Source organism: Pinus tabuliformis, chromosome 6 (assembly GCF_031772625.1).
Source record: "Pinus tabuliformis cultivar Carrire ecotype Pingquan chromosome 6, CPIR1, whole genome shotgun sequence".
NCBI lineage: Eukaryota > Viridiplantae > Streptophyta > Pinopsida > Pinales > Pinaceae > Pinus > Pinus tabuliformis.
This window is the reverse complement of record NC_142292.1, coordinates 337,326,965-337,345,641: the sequence shown is the minus strand read 5'-3', so window position 1 is coordinate 337,345,641 and position 18,677 is coordinate 337,326,965. Positions and strand designations below refer to the sequence as shown.

The window sequence follows — 18,677 nt, the reverse complement described above, 5'->3', positions numbered from 1 at the left end:
ATGGATGAAGGAAGCTCTGAAAGATGTCAACATAGGTACCAATCAACCAATCACCATCTATTGTGATAACACAAGTGCTATCAGTCTCAACAAAAATCCAATGATGCACTCAAAGACCAAACATATACCAATCAAGTATCATTTCCTTCGTGAACAAGTAGCTGAACAAAACATCAACTTGGAATATATCAATACTAAGGAGCAGATAGCTGATATTTTCACAAAACCTCTTCCTCGAGAAGCATTTGAACATCTTCGCCAAAAGATGGGGGTTATTTCTCTAGCATCACATTAAGTTGATTCATAAAGATGTTGCATGACAGGGGGAGCAGTTCGATGGGGGGAGTTCTTGTGCACCTTTTTTTTTGCCATTGATGTCAAAGGGGGAGAGAAGAAGAATATTGCCATCAATGACAACGGGGAGATTGTTAATCAAAGTTGTCATTGATGTCAATATGGCAGTGTTTGTGATGGAAAATTCTTGTTATCATAATGTTGCCCATGAAGGAATACAGACGTAATAGAAATAGTGGAACCAAGGAGGAAGGCTATCGGAAGCCGAGGAAAGCCAAAGAGTAAGAGGAAGAAGTCATTGAAAGCCAGCAAGAGAAGAGATGCAATTTATCGGAAGCAGTTTAGAGGGATGAGTTAAGATATCAACGCTTTATCAGAGAAATTATATTGTCGCGTTATCGGCGATTCTATTATATTAAGTTATGTAAACACTGCTCAAACTCCCAATTGCAATATAATGGAGTCAAGAAATGAATGGTGGAGATCAAACCCAAGTGCTTGCGGAAGAAGAATGGCGGGGAATAGATCTGGATCGTCAAAGACAAATTTGTTAGATCGACGGTGATTAGCAACTGCGGGGGTACGAAAGTACTGATTTCCTTGATCGTGGCTGAAGTCCCGCATTCAATCCTAGTCGTCGATCTCATATTCAACTCTTAGATCACTGCGGGGGTTAAGGCCGTTTTAATCCGTGTGCCAGTCGAAGTCCCGCAAACCATAGATTGCGATATAATACGCGGACCCGATAGCGATAAGACTTGTGAACCAAACCTCTAATTGCGATAATATTGTGGACCCGATGGATTCATTAAAAACAATTCATTGAATATCGCATCAGCTCCATTGGAAGACAGAGCATGTGCACACTTGTAAAATCTCCGATTTTTATGAAGTTGCGATTGCGGAATTAAAGGAATGACTCCGATTCTCATGAAATTGCGATTGCGAGATTAAAGGTGATGACGTGGCACATGGGACCTCCATGTGGGTATAGCAACTCTTATATGGTTTCCGTGAATAATCAAGTCTATGGATAAAAGACTCTCCGATATATATTTTTAATATACAAGTCGGCCTCCCTCCAATAGACGTGTCCTTTGGTCATTGGTGAAACTCGTATAAAAACAAGTGAAAACGCTTCTGTTATGAGTATCTATCTCGGGCATAAAAATAGAGCATAAAGAAGTTCACAACTCGTGAACTTGAAGGGATAGAGGAAGGCGAAGGAACAGTAGAAAGAAAGTCGAAGGTCGAGCGAGCGAAAAAGGAAGCCAAAGGTCGAGCAAACGAAAGTGGAAGCCGAAGGTCGAGCGAGTGAAGGACGCCGAAAAGTCCAGCGGAAGAAAAAGGAAGCCAAAGGTCGAGCGAGCAAAGGACGCCAAAAAGTCCAGCGGAAGAAAAAGGAAGCCAAAGGTCGAGCGAACAAAAGTGGAAGCCGAAGGTCGAGCGAGCGAAGAGGGAAGCCGAAAGGTCCAGCGGAAGAAGAAGGAAGCTGAAGGTTGAACATTCTGTTGACTGGGTTATTTATTGAAAAGCTCGGACCTGTGTTTGATAGTGATTGAGATAACAGTTCAAAGGACGCTCTGCAGATCTAAGAAGATTATCTGAGTATGAACAGGGTTGTTTTTATTTGAACGCACAATATGAAACCGCGACAGTCGCTCCTCTAAAGAAGTCACTCCTGAAGCAGTTAATCTTGAAGCAGTTACTCCTGAAGCATTTACTGTGACAGTGAGAACAAAGGCTTGAAACAGAGAGTTGTTTTTGTGCAGAGCTTAGTGCAGTTCATTGTAGACACATTGAAGTTGTGTGAAGACTATTGTAGATCATGATGGCTATTTGAAATCATCATGAGGTAACTTTGCAGACTCTGTTTGGGCAATATGAAGAATTTTGAAGACTCCTTCATATGAAGACAGGTTGTCATGGAGACTATAGTGAAGCTGTAGATTGACAAAACTCAGTGAAGAAGATTTTGGGAGCAGAGAATTATTATCAAATATATCTAGACAATATATAGCAGAGGGTTGGAGCCTTTGGGGTTGGTGCCTTAGAATTGGAAGGATTGGAGTCCTTGAGGTTGGTGCCTCAAAATTGACAAGGTTAGAGCCTTGGAAGTCCAACTCGGTGCTTGGCAAATACAGGTTGGAGCTTGGAAGATTAAGGATTGGTGTCCTTGGAGTTAGTGCTCCTAAACTCAAGGTTGGTGCCTTGGATAAGATAGGGTCGAAGCCCTAGAAGTCAGAGCCTCACTAAAGTCCAAGTTGGAGCTTGGCAACAATTATTGTACTCATTCATTTGTACTTGATTCAATTAATAAAAACATTTATTCTTATCATTGTTCATTTTGTGTTCTAAATATAAGTGATCTAACTGGTAAAAGTAACAATTGAAAAGAAATACTGATTCACCCCCTCTCTGTATTTTCAACACTCCTCCCATCGGTGAAAGTCCATAAAGAGTTGGGAGTCTTAGCTTAGGTGATAGTGGGCTAAGTCTCCATTGTTGCCCTTGATCTAGCAGTTGTCCTTTTAGGAGTCCCGTTTAGGCCCCTTGCTAGTTTGAGCGGTAACAAACCTCCTAACAAATTCTTCTGCAACTTTGACCTGCCCAGCAAATTCTTCTGCAACTTCGACTTGCCCAACAAATTCTTCTGCATAAACCCTAGCCTTTGCATGGGTGGAAAATAACGGTAAGTTCTTCTTCCTTTCCTCTTCACTTGAGTTGATTCTCTCTCCTAGAAAACTCGACTAGCAAAGTGACCTTGATGATGCCTTTCATTGCCCACCAAAGGTTGGGACAATCATGGTTCCTATATGATGAAGAAGGCTTATAGAATTTGTAGGAACCAGGGTAATGGACATGATGATAGGGTAGAGCTCATGTATTGGCTTTTGCCCACGTGCTAAATGTTTTTGTCCTGACCATCTTTTGCATTTTGTGGTACTTTTCCTATTGAATGTGGCCATATATGCTTTTAACTTTCTTATTAGATGCATCAACCTTTGGGCTTCATTCCAGGCCATGAACCAAGGTGTGGGCAAGGGGAAGGGGTAAGCTAACCCTATGTGTACCTAATGGAGGAATGTTGATCCAGGCGGGAAAAATGATGGATGGGGTAATAATGAATGGAAGGAGGGTAATATAAGCGGATAAGGGAGCGGGACCATGCAAACAAAATCAGGGTTTCCAGTGATATACCATCCCTGCAACCAAATGGTCAGTAAAAGAGATCCCACGGGACTAGAATCCAAGGTTAATTCCTAAAAGGGGTCTAAGGGACAGAAGCACAGACCTAGCCTATTCTTTCCGTAGAATCCTTCCATTAATCCATGCCCAAAAGTGTCCATGATAAGCAACCTACAATACTCAATTTCCAAATGGCAAGAACATACCTTTAGATTCGGGAGGCCCACCTTCAAACATACGATTTGTTGGAATTTCTAAGTTTAACCTGTTAGAAACCCTTCATGTACTTTCTGATTTATTCCTACCTACTTGTTCTGTTAATTAACAAGTTATTTACCATGTAAATAATGGAAATAAATACAAGTACATGCTCAATACATTACATATCATTAACTGAAGGAAACAAAACAAGCACATAAGTGACACCGTTGTTTTTGGACCAATGTCCCTGGAAAAACCCAATGCGGGAAAACCGGTGCAGCTATCTGAGGGTTTTATTATTATGTAGTTTCTGAATACAATCTGGGTGCCAAAACCAGCTCACCCAACAGAGAATAATCTTGGCAGTAGTACCTCTCCTTCGGAGACAGATGCTCTGGCTGAAACCCCCGATAAACAGTCCCGCAGCTCCAATCTGCCCCATGAAAAACCCCAGCGTCAGCCTCTAGGGACTGCGTCAACCTCTTCTGCCCTCTGCGTCAGCTTTCTTGGCAGTTCTGGCAGTTCCTGGCAATTCGGGCTGTTCCGGGCAGTTTCGGCTGTTCCCGACAGTTCTGGCTTCTGCCCTTTGCGTCAGCTTCCCTGGCTGTTTTGACTATTCCTGGTAGTTTTGGCTTCTGCCCTCTGCGTCATCTTTCCTGGCTATTCCAGTAGTTCTCGACAGTTCCGGCTTCTGCCCTCTGTGTCAGCTTTCCTCGCTGTTCCGACTATTCTCGGTAGTTCCGGCTTCTGTCTTCTGCGTCATCTTTCCTGGCTGTTTCGGTAGTTCCCGATAGTTCTGTCTGTTCCCGGCAGTTTCGACTGTTCCCGACAGTTTCGGCTTCTGCCTTCTGTGTCAGCTTTCCCGACAGTTTCGACAGTTCCTGACAGTTTCGGCTATTCCCGGCAGTTCCAACTTTTGTCCTTTGCGTTAGCTTTCCCCGCTATTCCTGCGTCCCTCTCTCCGGCTACTGCGCTGATCTTCCCGATGCTATCTCTGCCTCTCTGCTTCTATATTCATTGCCCCTCAGCTGCAACTCTGATCACTCTCAACTTTCTCAGCAAACCCAGCCCCAGAAAGTCAAAATCTTGATCTCTTGGTGTGTTCTCCTGGTGACCTTCAAGCCTCCTCTTATACTTTTCTCATTGACAAATCAACAACCGAGATTAAGTCTCTAATCAACGGCTAAGATTAAATCTGGCTTGATCCTCGACTTTTGGACCATTCTAACACAGTTTTATATTAATCAGTGTGGAAAAAGTCGGGAAAAAATTGGGATTAAATCCTAATTTTTCGATTTTTTTGGCTGATTTTTTGCTGATTTTTTCCCAGTCGAAAAAGTCGGGATTAAATCGAAAAAGTCGAGATTAAATCGGGACTTTTTCCAAAAAATCGTGGTATTTTTTAATGATTTTTTTTTTTTGTTTGAAAAAATCGGGATTTTATTGAAAAAATCGGGATTTTATTGAAAAAGTCTGGATTTTTTAAAAAATGAATATTTTTGTATTTTTTTTAATTTTGCCGATTTTTTGCCGACTTTTTCGAAAAACTCCCGACTTTAACGACTTTTTCAACTTTTGGACCCTTGCCGATTTAATTCCAACTTCGACTTTTTCCACATTGATATTAATTCACATTAATATTTTAATTTCCCTAAGTTTAGACTTAGGGACTCCATTAAAAATATTAATTAATCTTAATATCTCCTAAACTGTTTAGAATCTGCCCAAACCCTTTCTGGATATTGGTGATCTCATGCGCCTTAGCCTCTCCACCAATTTTTGTGGCTAGAGCACATCCGATGCTACCCCAAATTAACACTCCCTCTTAGCAAGGACTGTGCTCTAGTAATACTCCTTTCTGAGCATCACTTTGATCATCCGACATCGGTCCTGTGCTAATGCTAGGCCTGCTGCCGAACATCCTTTGCATTGCTGCATCTTGTACTGCTACCCATGGCCCTGCCACTGCCACTGCTGCATCCGTACTACAACTCCCTCTGCATCTGTGCTGTTGCCCATGGTCCTGCCACTGCCATTGCTGCATCTGCACTGCAACCCCTCTCATCATGCTGCATCGTGCTGCCCATAGCACTACCACTGCTAACTGCTGCACTGCAACTTAGTTACTGAGAAGTAAGTAACTGATCTCCCAACTCTGACATCTCTGTTAGGTTAGAGACATCCTCGATGCTGAAACTCCCTCTGTCGCTGACGAGTGCTCCCTCTTTGACCTCTGCGCTGCTGCAACAACTCCATGCATCTCGCACCGGTGCACACCTCTCTGTGCCATCCTGCATTGGTGCAACACTCTCGTGCCTCTCGCACTGTTGCACCCTGCTAGCCTCACGCTGTCCTGGGAATCCTGCACTGTAGCTCCCTCAGTCGCTCCATCCGCATTCGTCTCTATGGACATCGGCCAATACTGCTACACCTCTTTGGGGCTCCCATAGCAAGGTCTAATCCAAGAGGTTGGGTACCTCGCAGATCCTGCCCCTCATCGCCTATAGTCCGCCTGACTATAGCTTGATGTCTCCCCACTTCTTCTCAAGTGGCACATGAGTACTCATGGCACAATCGTCATCCCTCAAGGCTAAGGCCTTGATATTATGTTTATCTAGAATGGACAGGATCTTGGCCTTCTAGACCATAAAGTTGGATGCTCCGTCCAGCCTATCCTGATCCCTCATCCCATCCATGGCCATCTCTCTACTCTTCTCTGTCGACTCCTCCAAGTCTCTCTACTTCCCGCCTGGAAGTTCTTGGTTCGACTCCTGCTGAGTCTCTTTACTTCCCATTTGGAAGTTCTTTGTTCGACTCCTTCGAGTCTCTCTACTTCCCATCTGGAAGCTCTCTTTTGGACTCCCTCTGAGTCCCGATTTCCTTCTTGGAAATCCTTCTGGCAACCGTCAAGTTGCCCCTCTCTGATCGTCTGTGTAACTGCACCACTGATCTGGATTCCTTGGCTAGAAATCTGCCATGGCAACAACTCCCTCCCCTTGGTCTTGCCCTATTAGGTACTGTTCTGACTACAGTACCCCACCAGCTTCACTCTGCAACTTATCCACAGCCTCCTATACCCCAACAATTGAAAGAGTGAGCCACTTGGCTTTGCGCAATCCCGGCACCGGCAAATCAGCTCCCCCAGCCAACTGCGTAAGCCCTCTTGGCCTCTGCGTGGCTCTGGGTGAGCCTGATTCTGCCTCCCTTAGCCTCTATGATGTCTTTCTCTGGCCCAGAAGGATGACGCAATCCCTCTGCGTCACTCCTTCCTCGGTCACCTTTTGCAAGGATCAACTCTTTCACTCGGGACAACTGATTTCTATTGCTGCTGCTCTGCTCGACTGATGTCCTCAGTTCTCCTGTGATCTGCAACCACCCTCTGATACCATGTTGGAATTCTAAGTCAACCCGTTAGAAACCCTTCATGTACTTTCTGATTTATTCCTACCTACTTGTTCTGTTAATTAACAAGCTATTTACCATGTAAATACTGGAAATAAATACAAGTACATGCTCAACACATTACAGATCATCAACTGAAGGAAACAAAACAAGCACACAAGTGACACTGTTGTTTTTGGACCAATATCTCTAGAAAAACCCAATGTGGGAAAACCGGTGCAACTATCTGATGGTTCTATTATTATGCAGTTTCTGAATACAATTTGGGTGACAAAACTGGCTCACCCAATAGAGAATAATCTCGGCAGTAGTACGCCTCCTTCGCAGACAGATGCTCCGGCTGAAAGCCCGAATAAACACTCCAACAGCCCCTGAGCTCCAATTTGCCCCACGAAAAACCCCAGCGTCAGCCTCTAGGGATTGCGTCAGCCTCTTCTTCCCTCTGCGTCAGCTTTCCCGACAGTTCCAACAGTTCCCGACAATTCTGGTTGTTCCCGACAATTCCAGCTGTTCCCGACAGTTCCGACAGTTCCCGGCAATTTCGGCTGTTCCCGACAGTTTCAACTTTTGCCCTCTGCGTCAGCTTTCTTGGCTGTTCCGGCTATTCCTGGCAGTTGCGGCTTCTGCCCTCTGCATCAGCTCTCTCGGCTATTTCGGCTGTTCTCTGCTGTTCCCGACAGTTTTGGTTGTTCTCGGCAGTTTCGACTGTTCCTGCAGTTCCGGCTTTTGCCCTCTGCGTCAATTTCCCCGGCTGTTCTTGCGTCCCTCTCTCCGGCTACTCTGCTGATCTTCCTAGTGCTATCTCTGCCTCTCTACTTATGTATTCACTGCCCCTTAGCTGCAACTCTGATCACCCTCTCAACTTTCTCAGCAAATCCAGGCCCAGAAAGTCGAAATCTTGATTTCTTGGTTTATTTTTCAAGTGACCCTCAAGCCTCCTCTTATACTTTTATCGTTGACAAATCAACAACTGAGATTAAGTCCCTAATCAACGACTAAGATTAGATCTGGCTTGATCCATGACTTTTGGACCATTCTAACACAGTTTTATGTTAACTCACATTAATATTTTAATTTCCCTAAGTTTAGACTTTGGGACTCCATTAAAAATATTAATTATTTTAATATCTCCCAAACTGTTTAGAATCTGCCCAAACCCTTTTTGGGTATTGGAGATCTCATGTGCCTTAGCCTCTCCACCAATTTTTGTGGCTAGAGCACATCCGCTGCTACCCCAAATCAATACGATCATGGCAGATGAGTGAGGGACCACATGGTTGGCTCAAGTGGCGGAGAAAATGACACAATGAGTTAGCTGGTGGCTGCAAGGGGCTGTTGGCTGCCAGCTGAGGACCATCTCGGAGAAATTTTTTCTCCTAGGGATATCACCGACAAAATGGTGGGTAACAGGCTTATACATGTTTCTTAGTAGTAACTAAACTTAGCTAACTTTGTGCAATGGTTTCCATTTGAGCAAAAACCCCACTTGTTTGAATTCTGCAGAGCATTTGGGCAATTTAACTGGTAACTTGACTTCAGCAAGTATTTGCATAAATAGCTAACTCACAGCGTGTAAACTAAATATGCACTGTGGCTATGTTGAATGCATGATGCAAATTGAAATCTGAGGTATAGTTCCAAACGATCTTTACTCTCTGTTCTAAATGGTAACGGAGTTTGTGGGTTATTTGATTTCTATTTTGAGTGAAATTTCATTTTTATTTCATTATAACTCAAATATGAAAGGTTAAGAATATAGAATATGTTGAATCCTTTTATGATTAAGACTAATTCTTTTGGCCTATTGTGCTTCTTATGTTGGATATTTAGTAAATGAACTTCGTTCGTTTCATCCTGGTCAACATCTTTGGGATTGTTACAATCTATAGCACGACTTCAAACTGTAAATGATTAGCGCCAAAGCTTGTTGGCAATGTATTATCTTAGTGTTACTCGTAACACAATAGGCTTGTGTTTCAAACTCAGATGACTGGTATCCCCTTAAAAAACTAGATTGTGAAATTATTTCAGGGGTTGCAACGTTGGGGTTAATCATTAATCATTGGTTAGAGGCTGCTCAGTTGACTTTCTCTTTTCACTGGGATCTTGCTTACTCTGTCTTGCTTTTCAACACCATTCTCTACTGTACAATTGAGGATTCATCCTCAGTTTTATATACCACTTCTTACATTTTCGCATTGTTTTTGTTATTTCTTGAAGCAGAGATGCCCAAGGCACTCCCCTTTTGGCTATTAATACTGGTGTAAACTTGAGCCCTATTGGCCTATCTTTCATCATTAGTGGAGATTAATATAATTTCTTTGACTGTTTATTTCTTCTTTCATTACTAGATTGGTTTGTTTCAGTGGCACTGCCTATGTACAAAATGGATTGTGGAATTATCCTTTTTAAGTGTTCCATAATGACAACCTTGGCAGACTTTTGAAATAGACAAGGTGTTTTACTTGTATTTGAGTAGGACTTTTCAATTTGAGTTTGATTCTCTTAGAGAGAATTTTTGTAGATTAGTATATTCCATTCTGTCCGGCCTCATGCTTAGAATAAAAGAAAAAAGAACAAGCTTTCTTGAAGTAATGTTCTTTTCCTTTTAAAACAAACTGACAATAATTCTTTTTATTTTTGATGTTTTAGTGGACAGTTGTCACATGCTCTTCGAGTGTCCTCATCACCTATTATAAAGGTAATATTTTTTAACTCATTATTTGGTATTGAACAGTTTCCTCACCTATTAGGCTATGTCTCTTTTTGGTTTGGATAAGCTATTTTTGTTTTTAAATTACGAGGCTTATGTTATGGTAATAATATTTCAGGAAAATGGCATCAGTTCTTAAGAAACAGAGTCAAAGATGCATAGGCAAAAATGCAATTGTAAAGGAAATTTAAGAGAGACTGCTTGATATTTAATTTAGTGAATAATCTCATTACGTAGGTGTATGACTATGAACGCAAGAAAGAAAGTTTACATAACTAAGTTTTCATGACTAACTTTATTAAACCTGCAGATAGGCAGGTTATATTGTAATCATTTTTGGGTCAATTTACTTTGACTTCTTTATTATTAATTTTTATTGTAATTTGTTTTAAATATTTCACATATATATTTGTATTAAATGGATTTTTTGGAAATAAAAAAATTGTTTTTCAGATTTTTAAAATGTGATATTTCTGATTTTTGGTCTGTGTAACTTTTATTTGGCAAATAAAGTGGTTTGATCCATATTTATATTATAAATAAAATCAATATCAAAATATAAAATCTCAATAATACTATATAACTCAATGTTACAACTGTATTAATTTTGTCGATTAAATATGAAATGACTGTTCTCACTACTCTGTCAGAGCGATTACAACAACTATTATTAATAATCTATTTCTAAGGTAATGGCCAAATCAGACACCAAATTGGTGTATGAGACTCCCTTGTTTGTGGGACAAGGGACTTCCCTCCACACAACAATTTGATTGCTAAAGTCTATGGAGGTGTACATACTCTATCCCCCTCTGGATTTAAACCTGCAACCTCTTACAAGGAGGCACATGTTTTTAACCATCAGGCTTACTACCCTTAGAGTGAATTGGTTAGGGTGTTGAGGCATTGTTGCCTCAAAATCTAGTAGGCCTTGTGAGGTATCCAATCCACTCCCTCCTCTTTAGTGGAATCACCTCAACAATCCACTGTCTCCTCTTTAGTGGAATTTCCTTGCAGAAGGCTTCCTAGTTTTCACCTAAAGGATGTTCTAAGTCAATTAGATCAAGGTGGTATGGATCAAAGGGTGAGCAAGGCACTTCCTTAATAGACAAGGGCACAATTCCCAATGTGTAGGAGCAAAGTACCATATACAAAGCCTTAGAAAAGACACTTGACACCAAGGATTTCAAGATGTAGTTCAACAAAGGTGTGTCTAGGCATACAAGCACAAAGAAGAGGTTTGCTAATGATGTAATCAACAAAAGGAGATTGAAAAGCTTCAAATCAAGCCCCAAGTTGAAGCCCTTAGCTAAAGCTAGGGTTTAACTAGGGCAAAAATGTTGAAATTTGATGACTAAAAAAAAAGTTTCCTGCAATCCCAACCCGGTTTTAATTTCACCTTATCACTCCTATTCAGTTAAATGCTCTTTCCCATAAACATACATTCAACATATAGAATTGTAGAAATAAATTTTTCAGATTAAAACACATGGGATTGTCAACACATGTTGAAAATAAATATGGACATAACCAGACCAACAACACACATAAAAATACACACAAATTTTTGGTCAACTTAGACCCAGGCAAAAGCCCTTCAATCTTCTCTGGGGAACTCTTCAAATTTATTTATCTTTCAAGTTTAGGAAAAATACATTTGTAGACAAAACAAGACAGCAAAATACAACTTATCTCTTCAACCCAAAATTCCTTGAAAACCGTCCCCACTTTGCCTCGATTTCCGTGCCCACTTGAAGCTGAAAATATGCACTGTACGGATTTTTTTTTAAAAACTTCTCTCGAACGATGTGCAGCTCACAACATTCAATGTTGTTCGTACTGTACCTTCTGTTGTCTTCTATGCCTTGATTTCCATGCCCAGCTTTGCCCAAAAATCACTCCTTCAGCTTGCTGCAACAAATTTCTCCTTCAGAACTTTTCTCTAGCTCTCAGCCTCCTTTCTCCAATCTGCTCATGAAGAATGAATGCAGTCTCTCTTTTCTTTTCCCCCTTTTGTTTCCCTAAATGACTTTTGGGCAACCCTAAGATCTAATGGCTCAGATTCATTTAGATCAAGGGATGAGAATAAATGTGCATTTAATTCTCACTTTCTATTTTTTAACTCACCCATTAAATAAAGTACCCACATTGTACTTTATGTCTAAAGTCACTTTTCACTTTATAATTTAACATTGACTTTACCACTTATAAAGTCACTTTCATTTTATAAAGTCACACTTCGATTTTTATTTTTTTATTTTGGACACTTTTCCCTAGGTAGAGACTAACCCATGTGAAACCACTTGTCCAAGGTACATTAAAAATCAACAAAAATTGCCTAGGGTAGATGGTGTCATCCTTATTAGGGCAAATTCCACCATGAAAAGAGCTAGATTTTGAGTTTAAAGGACCATTGAAACTGAGATCATGCTACAAAAGTCACAACGTCCTCCTAATTGAGGCCTTATTGAATTTGGTCCTATTCCCTAGCCCTAGTGGTTTGCGTTAAAGGGCTTGGAAAATAATAGATAGGGAGGAAAATATATACTTTTTATGAGTTTCTGTTAAACTCACACATAGAGAGATAGGCAAATTAAGATAACTGTGATATACATTCTATTAACAAGATTTGCATATTAATAGATTCTTTTCCAACCCTTGGTTTCCATATTCAAAGTGCTCTCTTGGACTCCAATGATTGTTCATATTCCACACCATAGCCTTTAGCGAATTAGGTGTCTAACATTCCCCCCCTTAATTCGAAGGGGTGTATATGAGTCTAAGAATAGAAAATGCAAAAATTGCATGGTAGCAATTGGCTGAATGTGCTCTTTGAAATGATGGTATAAGGTTGGAGAACTCAAGGTCTCAATCAGTGGTGGTTTAAGTCTGACCACCAACACTGGAACGCTTAGCGGAATTCTTGGAACATTTCCAAATCTGGCTAAAAGCTGAAGTCTTCTGCTAGAGGAAGTGCTCCCTAATGTTGTGGAAAGGGAGACTATTGAGGTCTCAACTTGGAAGGCTTGATGCAGTTCTTTAAACAGTTCCAAATCTGGCTAAAAGATGAAGTCTTCTGCTAGAGGAAGTGCTTCCTAATGTCGTTGGAAAGGGGATACCATTGAGGTCTCAACCCGTGGTGGTTTAAGGGAGGCCGCCAACTAAAATGCATGCTCATGGGCCATTACTTTGTCTCCAGATACAACTCTGAATTTGGGTATGGTTGACTCTGGCTCTAGGCTCAGGCAACAAGTTCAAGTTGTGGCTCAGGCTCACTTGATGTATCTTTGAAGCTTGTAGATGACCATCAATTCCCCCCTGTCAGATACAAGGTGAGAAGATGAAGAAATCTCAATTGCAAGACGTGTCAATACTCAAGAACAAATTCTGTGGTATGACTGAAATATCTTCTTGGTTGTTGAAGCCCATTGCTAAGAAGTGATCCATCCAAGGTGAATCTTCGTTCTTGCAGGAGGCTTATTTCTGAAGCATTTGTTTGAATGATGAGTATTTTTATGACAATGCTCACATGGGTGAAGATCAAAACAATGATCTTTCACATGGCCAACTCTGTCACAATGTTGGCATTTGACAATTTGTGGTTGTTGTGGAAGAGGAGCAGGTGAAATTGAGTTACCTTGAAGAAACCCAACACTTTGAAACTGAATGGGCTTAGAGTAGTCTAGAATATGAAAGGACACATCCTTTTCATATCCAAGACTGGTTCTGTTGCTATTTTTGAAAACTTCTTCCCAAGGTCTGATGATGGGCTTGGGAAGAACAGGCTGAACTTTGCATCTTCAAGCAAATTTTCTCCTAAAATGGACATTGGATCTGAATCAACCTCAATCTCAGTACTTGTATCACTTTCTGGCTGCTGATGGGAGGAAACTTCAGACTAAAAAGAAGGATTGTTTTGAACAAAATTAATTTCAGAATGATGTCTTTTTTGTTGTAACTCATCTTGCTGTAGATGTGACTCAAGCTGCAAAAAAACAATTTTGTCTTGTGCATTTTTCAAGCAGGTTAGAATGTCAACAAGAGAGGCTTTGCTGATTTTCACTGTGTCATCATAAGTAGATTGTATCAGAGTTTTCAGGAACTCTAATACTTCACCAATTAGAGCCATTTTCTCAGCAAAAATAGAGGCTCAACAAATAAGGGGAGTTAGTTCAACTAGAAATGCACCTGTTTACAATGCAAAAGTACCTTCACACAAGAATGAGTATCAACCTATGCATATTTATTTTCCTTGGAAGGAGAAGTTGCCAATTCATTGGAGACCCATGCCTTCTTGCAACTTATAGCTACTTTTGGAAAAGCGTTGAAAGTTTGATGACTTATGCAAGCTTGTTTTTGCAGTTGCACATCGTAGGTAGACACTTGAACTCTGTCGCTCCCTTGTACTTGAATAAAAAAGCCATATGTTGTAAAAACCCTAGTCAATAGTGGAAGATAAATCGAGGTAGTCAACTTTACTCATGCATAGGGTGTTTTCCGACAGCATAATCAAAATCTAGAAGAAATATCCATTGCCATATACAGCTATATCAAAACTTGTCAAATAGATGGTGAAAATGATACAAAATAACTCTTTTCGAGTGGGCTGAATCATAGAGGAAGAATCCTTAGTCTGGTGCACCAAGGAGTTTAGGTCATTGAAACCCTTTTTGATTTGACTGTTGTAAGTTTGTATGCTCCAAAAGTCGATTCCTCAATGGCGTGATAACAATCCCTCCCAAATTGTCAAAATTGAAGTCGATCTGTTAATGGAACGATCAATCTACTAGTTGCCAAAAATAAGTCCTTATTAGAATATCTCTGAGACAAGTGGTAAACAGAGTGACATTAATCGATCGACTTAGGTCTTCCCATGCAGCGCAGATGAGACCACAAAAGGTAAGAACAAAAAGTGGACCTGCAACCAGGGAAATTAACATTTCTGTTCATCTCAAAATGTCGATATGTATTTATGGAAGCAATTAACACTGAAAACACCGTTTGTTAGAAAGCATTCCTTTTCCCATTTTTCAAAAGCATTAGGGAATGATGGGTCATGCTATCTTAACATACTCGAACTATGTCTCAAGGCTAAGGTCCAAAAATTACCCATTGCTGAGAACGATATTTACAGCTAGATGGTTATGTAAAAATTTGGGGGAGGATTAAAAAACCATCGCAGGTAAAACCCAATTTGTCAATTGTATTGAAGATGATGGAAAAGAGGCACATAGATGGTTTGGATCTGTGCTTTTCTATAAATATAATTTGAATCCGATACTCTGAGAGCGAAGGGGATAAACGCTCTCTGAGGTGAAAATATTTGAATATCTTCCTGTTATGTTCTTTTAGCAAGAGCAAGGTCACACTATGTTACTAGGTGTTTAAGACAGGGAGTAGGCTCAGATGAAATGACTTAAAGTTGAAGTGCTCAGGTCAAGAGAAGAGATGCAGAAGTGTAGGATTGGTGTCAAAACTGACATGCATAGAGAGGCCACAAAACTAGTTGCTCAAACTTCAGCAGGGCAAGAATTCACCCGCTTTGATACTACGTTAAGTTCACACACAAAAGGATAGGCAAATTAAGATAATCGTGAGATACATTCTATTAACAAGATTTACATATTAATACATTCTTTTTTGGCCCTTGGTTTTCATATTCCAAGTGGTCTCTTGGACTCCAATGACTGTTCATATTCCACACCATAACCCTTCGCAGATCAGGTGTCCACCAATTTTGACCACCACAAGGATTCCCGGTGCCTTTCCCTACTTGGGTGATGGAGTCTTTAGGGCTAAATGTAAGAGAAATCAAATCTAGGCTTGGAGTAAGGGGGTAAGCCTAGTTTTCACTTGAGAAACTCGAGCCATCTTTTTACGAGGGAAGAAATTAAGTAGAGGAAAGCTCTCTAGGAGGTCGTCTATGGCATTCAAGGAAATAAATTTAACATGTCCTCAACCAAGATTTTCCAATAAAAATATGCATTTAGACATGGAACAAGGGAAAATCCGTAGCATACATTATTACTTGAAAAGCCATTAAAAGTCTGCAATTCAACTTACAATTTTTCCAAGAAATTGCCTTCTTTCAATCCCCAAAAAACATCTCTAAGACACAAATTAGTCTCCAACAACAATAGCTCCAAAAAGATCACATCACCACATGTAGTGAATTACAACAAAGGCTAATTTGAGTTCTCTAAAGGAGGCCAAAATCCACAAGTGATGATGAAAAACAAGAATGGAGTGATCCTCCATCTATTTGAGGCTTATCATATCCGTCAATCCATCTAAAAACCCTATAACAAGTTTGAGTTTGAGTGAACATGAAGTAAATGGTTACAAGCAAACCCAACAAAACAAAACAAACCAAGCCACAAAATTGCCCACAAGTGTGAGTTGAAAACCATCTCCAAGCATGACATCATGCCCTGTTAGGACTAATAAGGCTCCAAAAATATAAAATATGGGCTAGATGCATCTCCAACCATCATGATCAACCATAAATTGCGGAAGAATCCTCAAATCAGGCCTCAAAACATCCCCATCTGTACAAAAACCAGCTCTGGGTGCCTTATTGATTCAGATATTGGGCGCTAAGATCCCAGAGCCATGTATGTTGAGAGAGGAGGGGAGGAGCATATACATCTGCAAATAAAAATGATCACAAAAACATTAAAAATACCCACACTAAATGCAAGATATAACTTTATTAATTAAGAAGCGAACCAATAATTACATTGTGGAGGACTAATCTGTCCTTTTACAAAGTGAGGTCCGTAATCTATAGCCTTCTCAAGTTACAATACCATGGGTGGATACCATGGATAAATACCATGGGTGGATGCCACTTTGCATTTGGATCAATCCGCCCCGCTTACGAAGCAATGGTCCCCATTGCGCCAAGTTCCCTTCTGAGAAGCGTTTGTTGAATATGAGCCATTGAAAAGAAGGGTTTTTTGTGGTTAATCATAACCGTGGATTTGTGGATGAACCATAGCCATGATGAACATACATCTCAAGATAGAGATACCCTGTAATGCTTGTGCACAAATTATGATACTGACAGTGTGCAACCTTTAGTAGAGGAGGAATGACCTGTTATAGAGTTTTGTGAACCCAACGTTTCGGACTACTAAGTGAGTCCATCATCAGGGGATGCGTCAATAGATATTTTCAGATCTTAATGATGTATCCAAGAGCTAGAATTTAGGTTATATATATAGGATATTAAAGAAAATATGTAATAAAATAGGTCGCCTATTATTTTACTGGTTTCTACTTTATTTATTTATTTAATTAATTAATTTAATTATTATTATCATTATTAATTAATTATTATTATTATTATTTAAAGGATATATTAATTGATTAATAGGTTAAAGGGATAACTTAATTAATTTTATTATTTATATAATTCCTAATTATGTTTATTAATTTGCTTTAATGTTTTAATTAATTTTTTTTTTATTTTTTTATTTTTATTTTTATTTTTATTTTTTAATTGATTTATTACTTATTATAAATTAATTGGTTTAATTAATTAATTTTACTAATTATTCTTTATTGATATGTTTATTAATTTATTTTAATAATTTGTTTATTTGATTTATTGTTAGTATTTTTTTTTTAATTGTTATTTATTATTATTATTATTTTTTTAATGTGAAATTAGTTATAGTTACTTTTATTAATATTTTTAACTAATTATCTAATTTGTTTGATTAAATTAAATTTATTAATTATTATTTGTTAATATGCCTATAATTAATTTTTAATTTTATTCTTGTTTTTATTTTATGTTTAATTCTTTATTAATTTTAATTAATTGATTAATTTATTCAATTTTTTAATTGATTAATAAATCCTTATAGATTTCTTATAATGTTATCTATCAATCCTAGAAATAATTTAATGTTATCAACTGATTGTGTGAAGTAAACACTTACTAATTTATGATTATGATGTTGAATGTTTAAGGAGGATGTTATATGAATGATGTTTTAGTTAATTATTATAATGATGCTTTTAAGAGAGAAGGGAATATGATAATTTAAGGGATAAGGGCTAATTATTGATTTTTAAGAGTTTCAAGTAAAGGTTTCCATGTGTTGCTTAGTTTTAATCCATCATCCCGGTTCAAATTGTTCTTTCTTTTTTCTATTTCTATGGCTTCTTTAATTTTCCTTTTGAGACAGTGGTCTCCTTTTCTAATCAGTTTGACATCTTCCATGCAGATGTAATGAGAGGAAGAGTGAACATGTTCTGCTAAGGTCGATTTAGAGGTCCTATCTTTTCTTAAGTCAGCAGTGTGTTCTTTAACTCTAGTATTAAGAGACCTACCCGTTTCACCTATATATTCCTTACCGCATGAGCAAGGAATCACATAAACACCTTTCTGAAGTTTAGGGTTAATGGGATCTTTGACAGAGTTGAATAATTGTCTGATGGTGTTAGGAGGGGTGAATGCTACATTGATGTTATGTTTATTTAGAATTTTAGTAATTTTATCAGTGGTGCCTTTTATGTATGGAAGGGAGACCTTAGGGGTTGATAAATTTTGATTTTTCATGTCCTTCTTATTCTTTTTTAGAGATAGGTGCATGAATTTCTTAATGGTATTTCTATTGTAGCCATTTAGTTCAAACACTTTGTGTAGATGGTTGAGTTCATCATTTAAATGGTCATGATCACATATTCTGGTCGCCCTAGTAGTTAGGGTTCTAATGATGCCAATCTTCTGTTTAGGGTGGTGATGGGAATTTGCATGAAGATATCTTTCTGTATGGGTTTTCTTTTGGGAATCTCACGTGTGTAGGTTGAAGAAAGCCCTCTATGGGCTGAAGCAAGCACCTCGAGCTTGGTATGAGAGGATCGA

At 39.1% G+C, this 18,677-nt stretch overlaps 1 protein-coding gene across 8 annotated transcripts in view; it reads left to right on the top strand.

The window, feature by feature from the left end:
* EDD1 (glycine-tRNA ligase) overlaps positions 1-18,677 on the top strand; it is a 508,476-nt gene that overhangs the window by 216,620 nt on the left and 273,179 nt on the right. For all 8 annotated transcript variants that reach the window (XR_016256845.1, XM_089415669.1, XM_089415674.1 and 5 more), the window contains one exon: positions 9,739-9,787. Coding sequence is in view for 7 of the 8 variants with exons in the window: in XM_089415669.1 (XP_089271795.1) it covers positions 9,739-9,787 (49 nt within the window). In the remaining variant the exon portion in view is untranslated. The remainder of the gene's footprint in view (positions 1-9,738; positions 9,788-18,677) is intronic.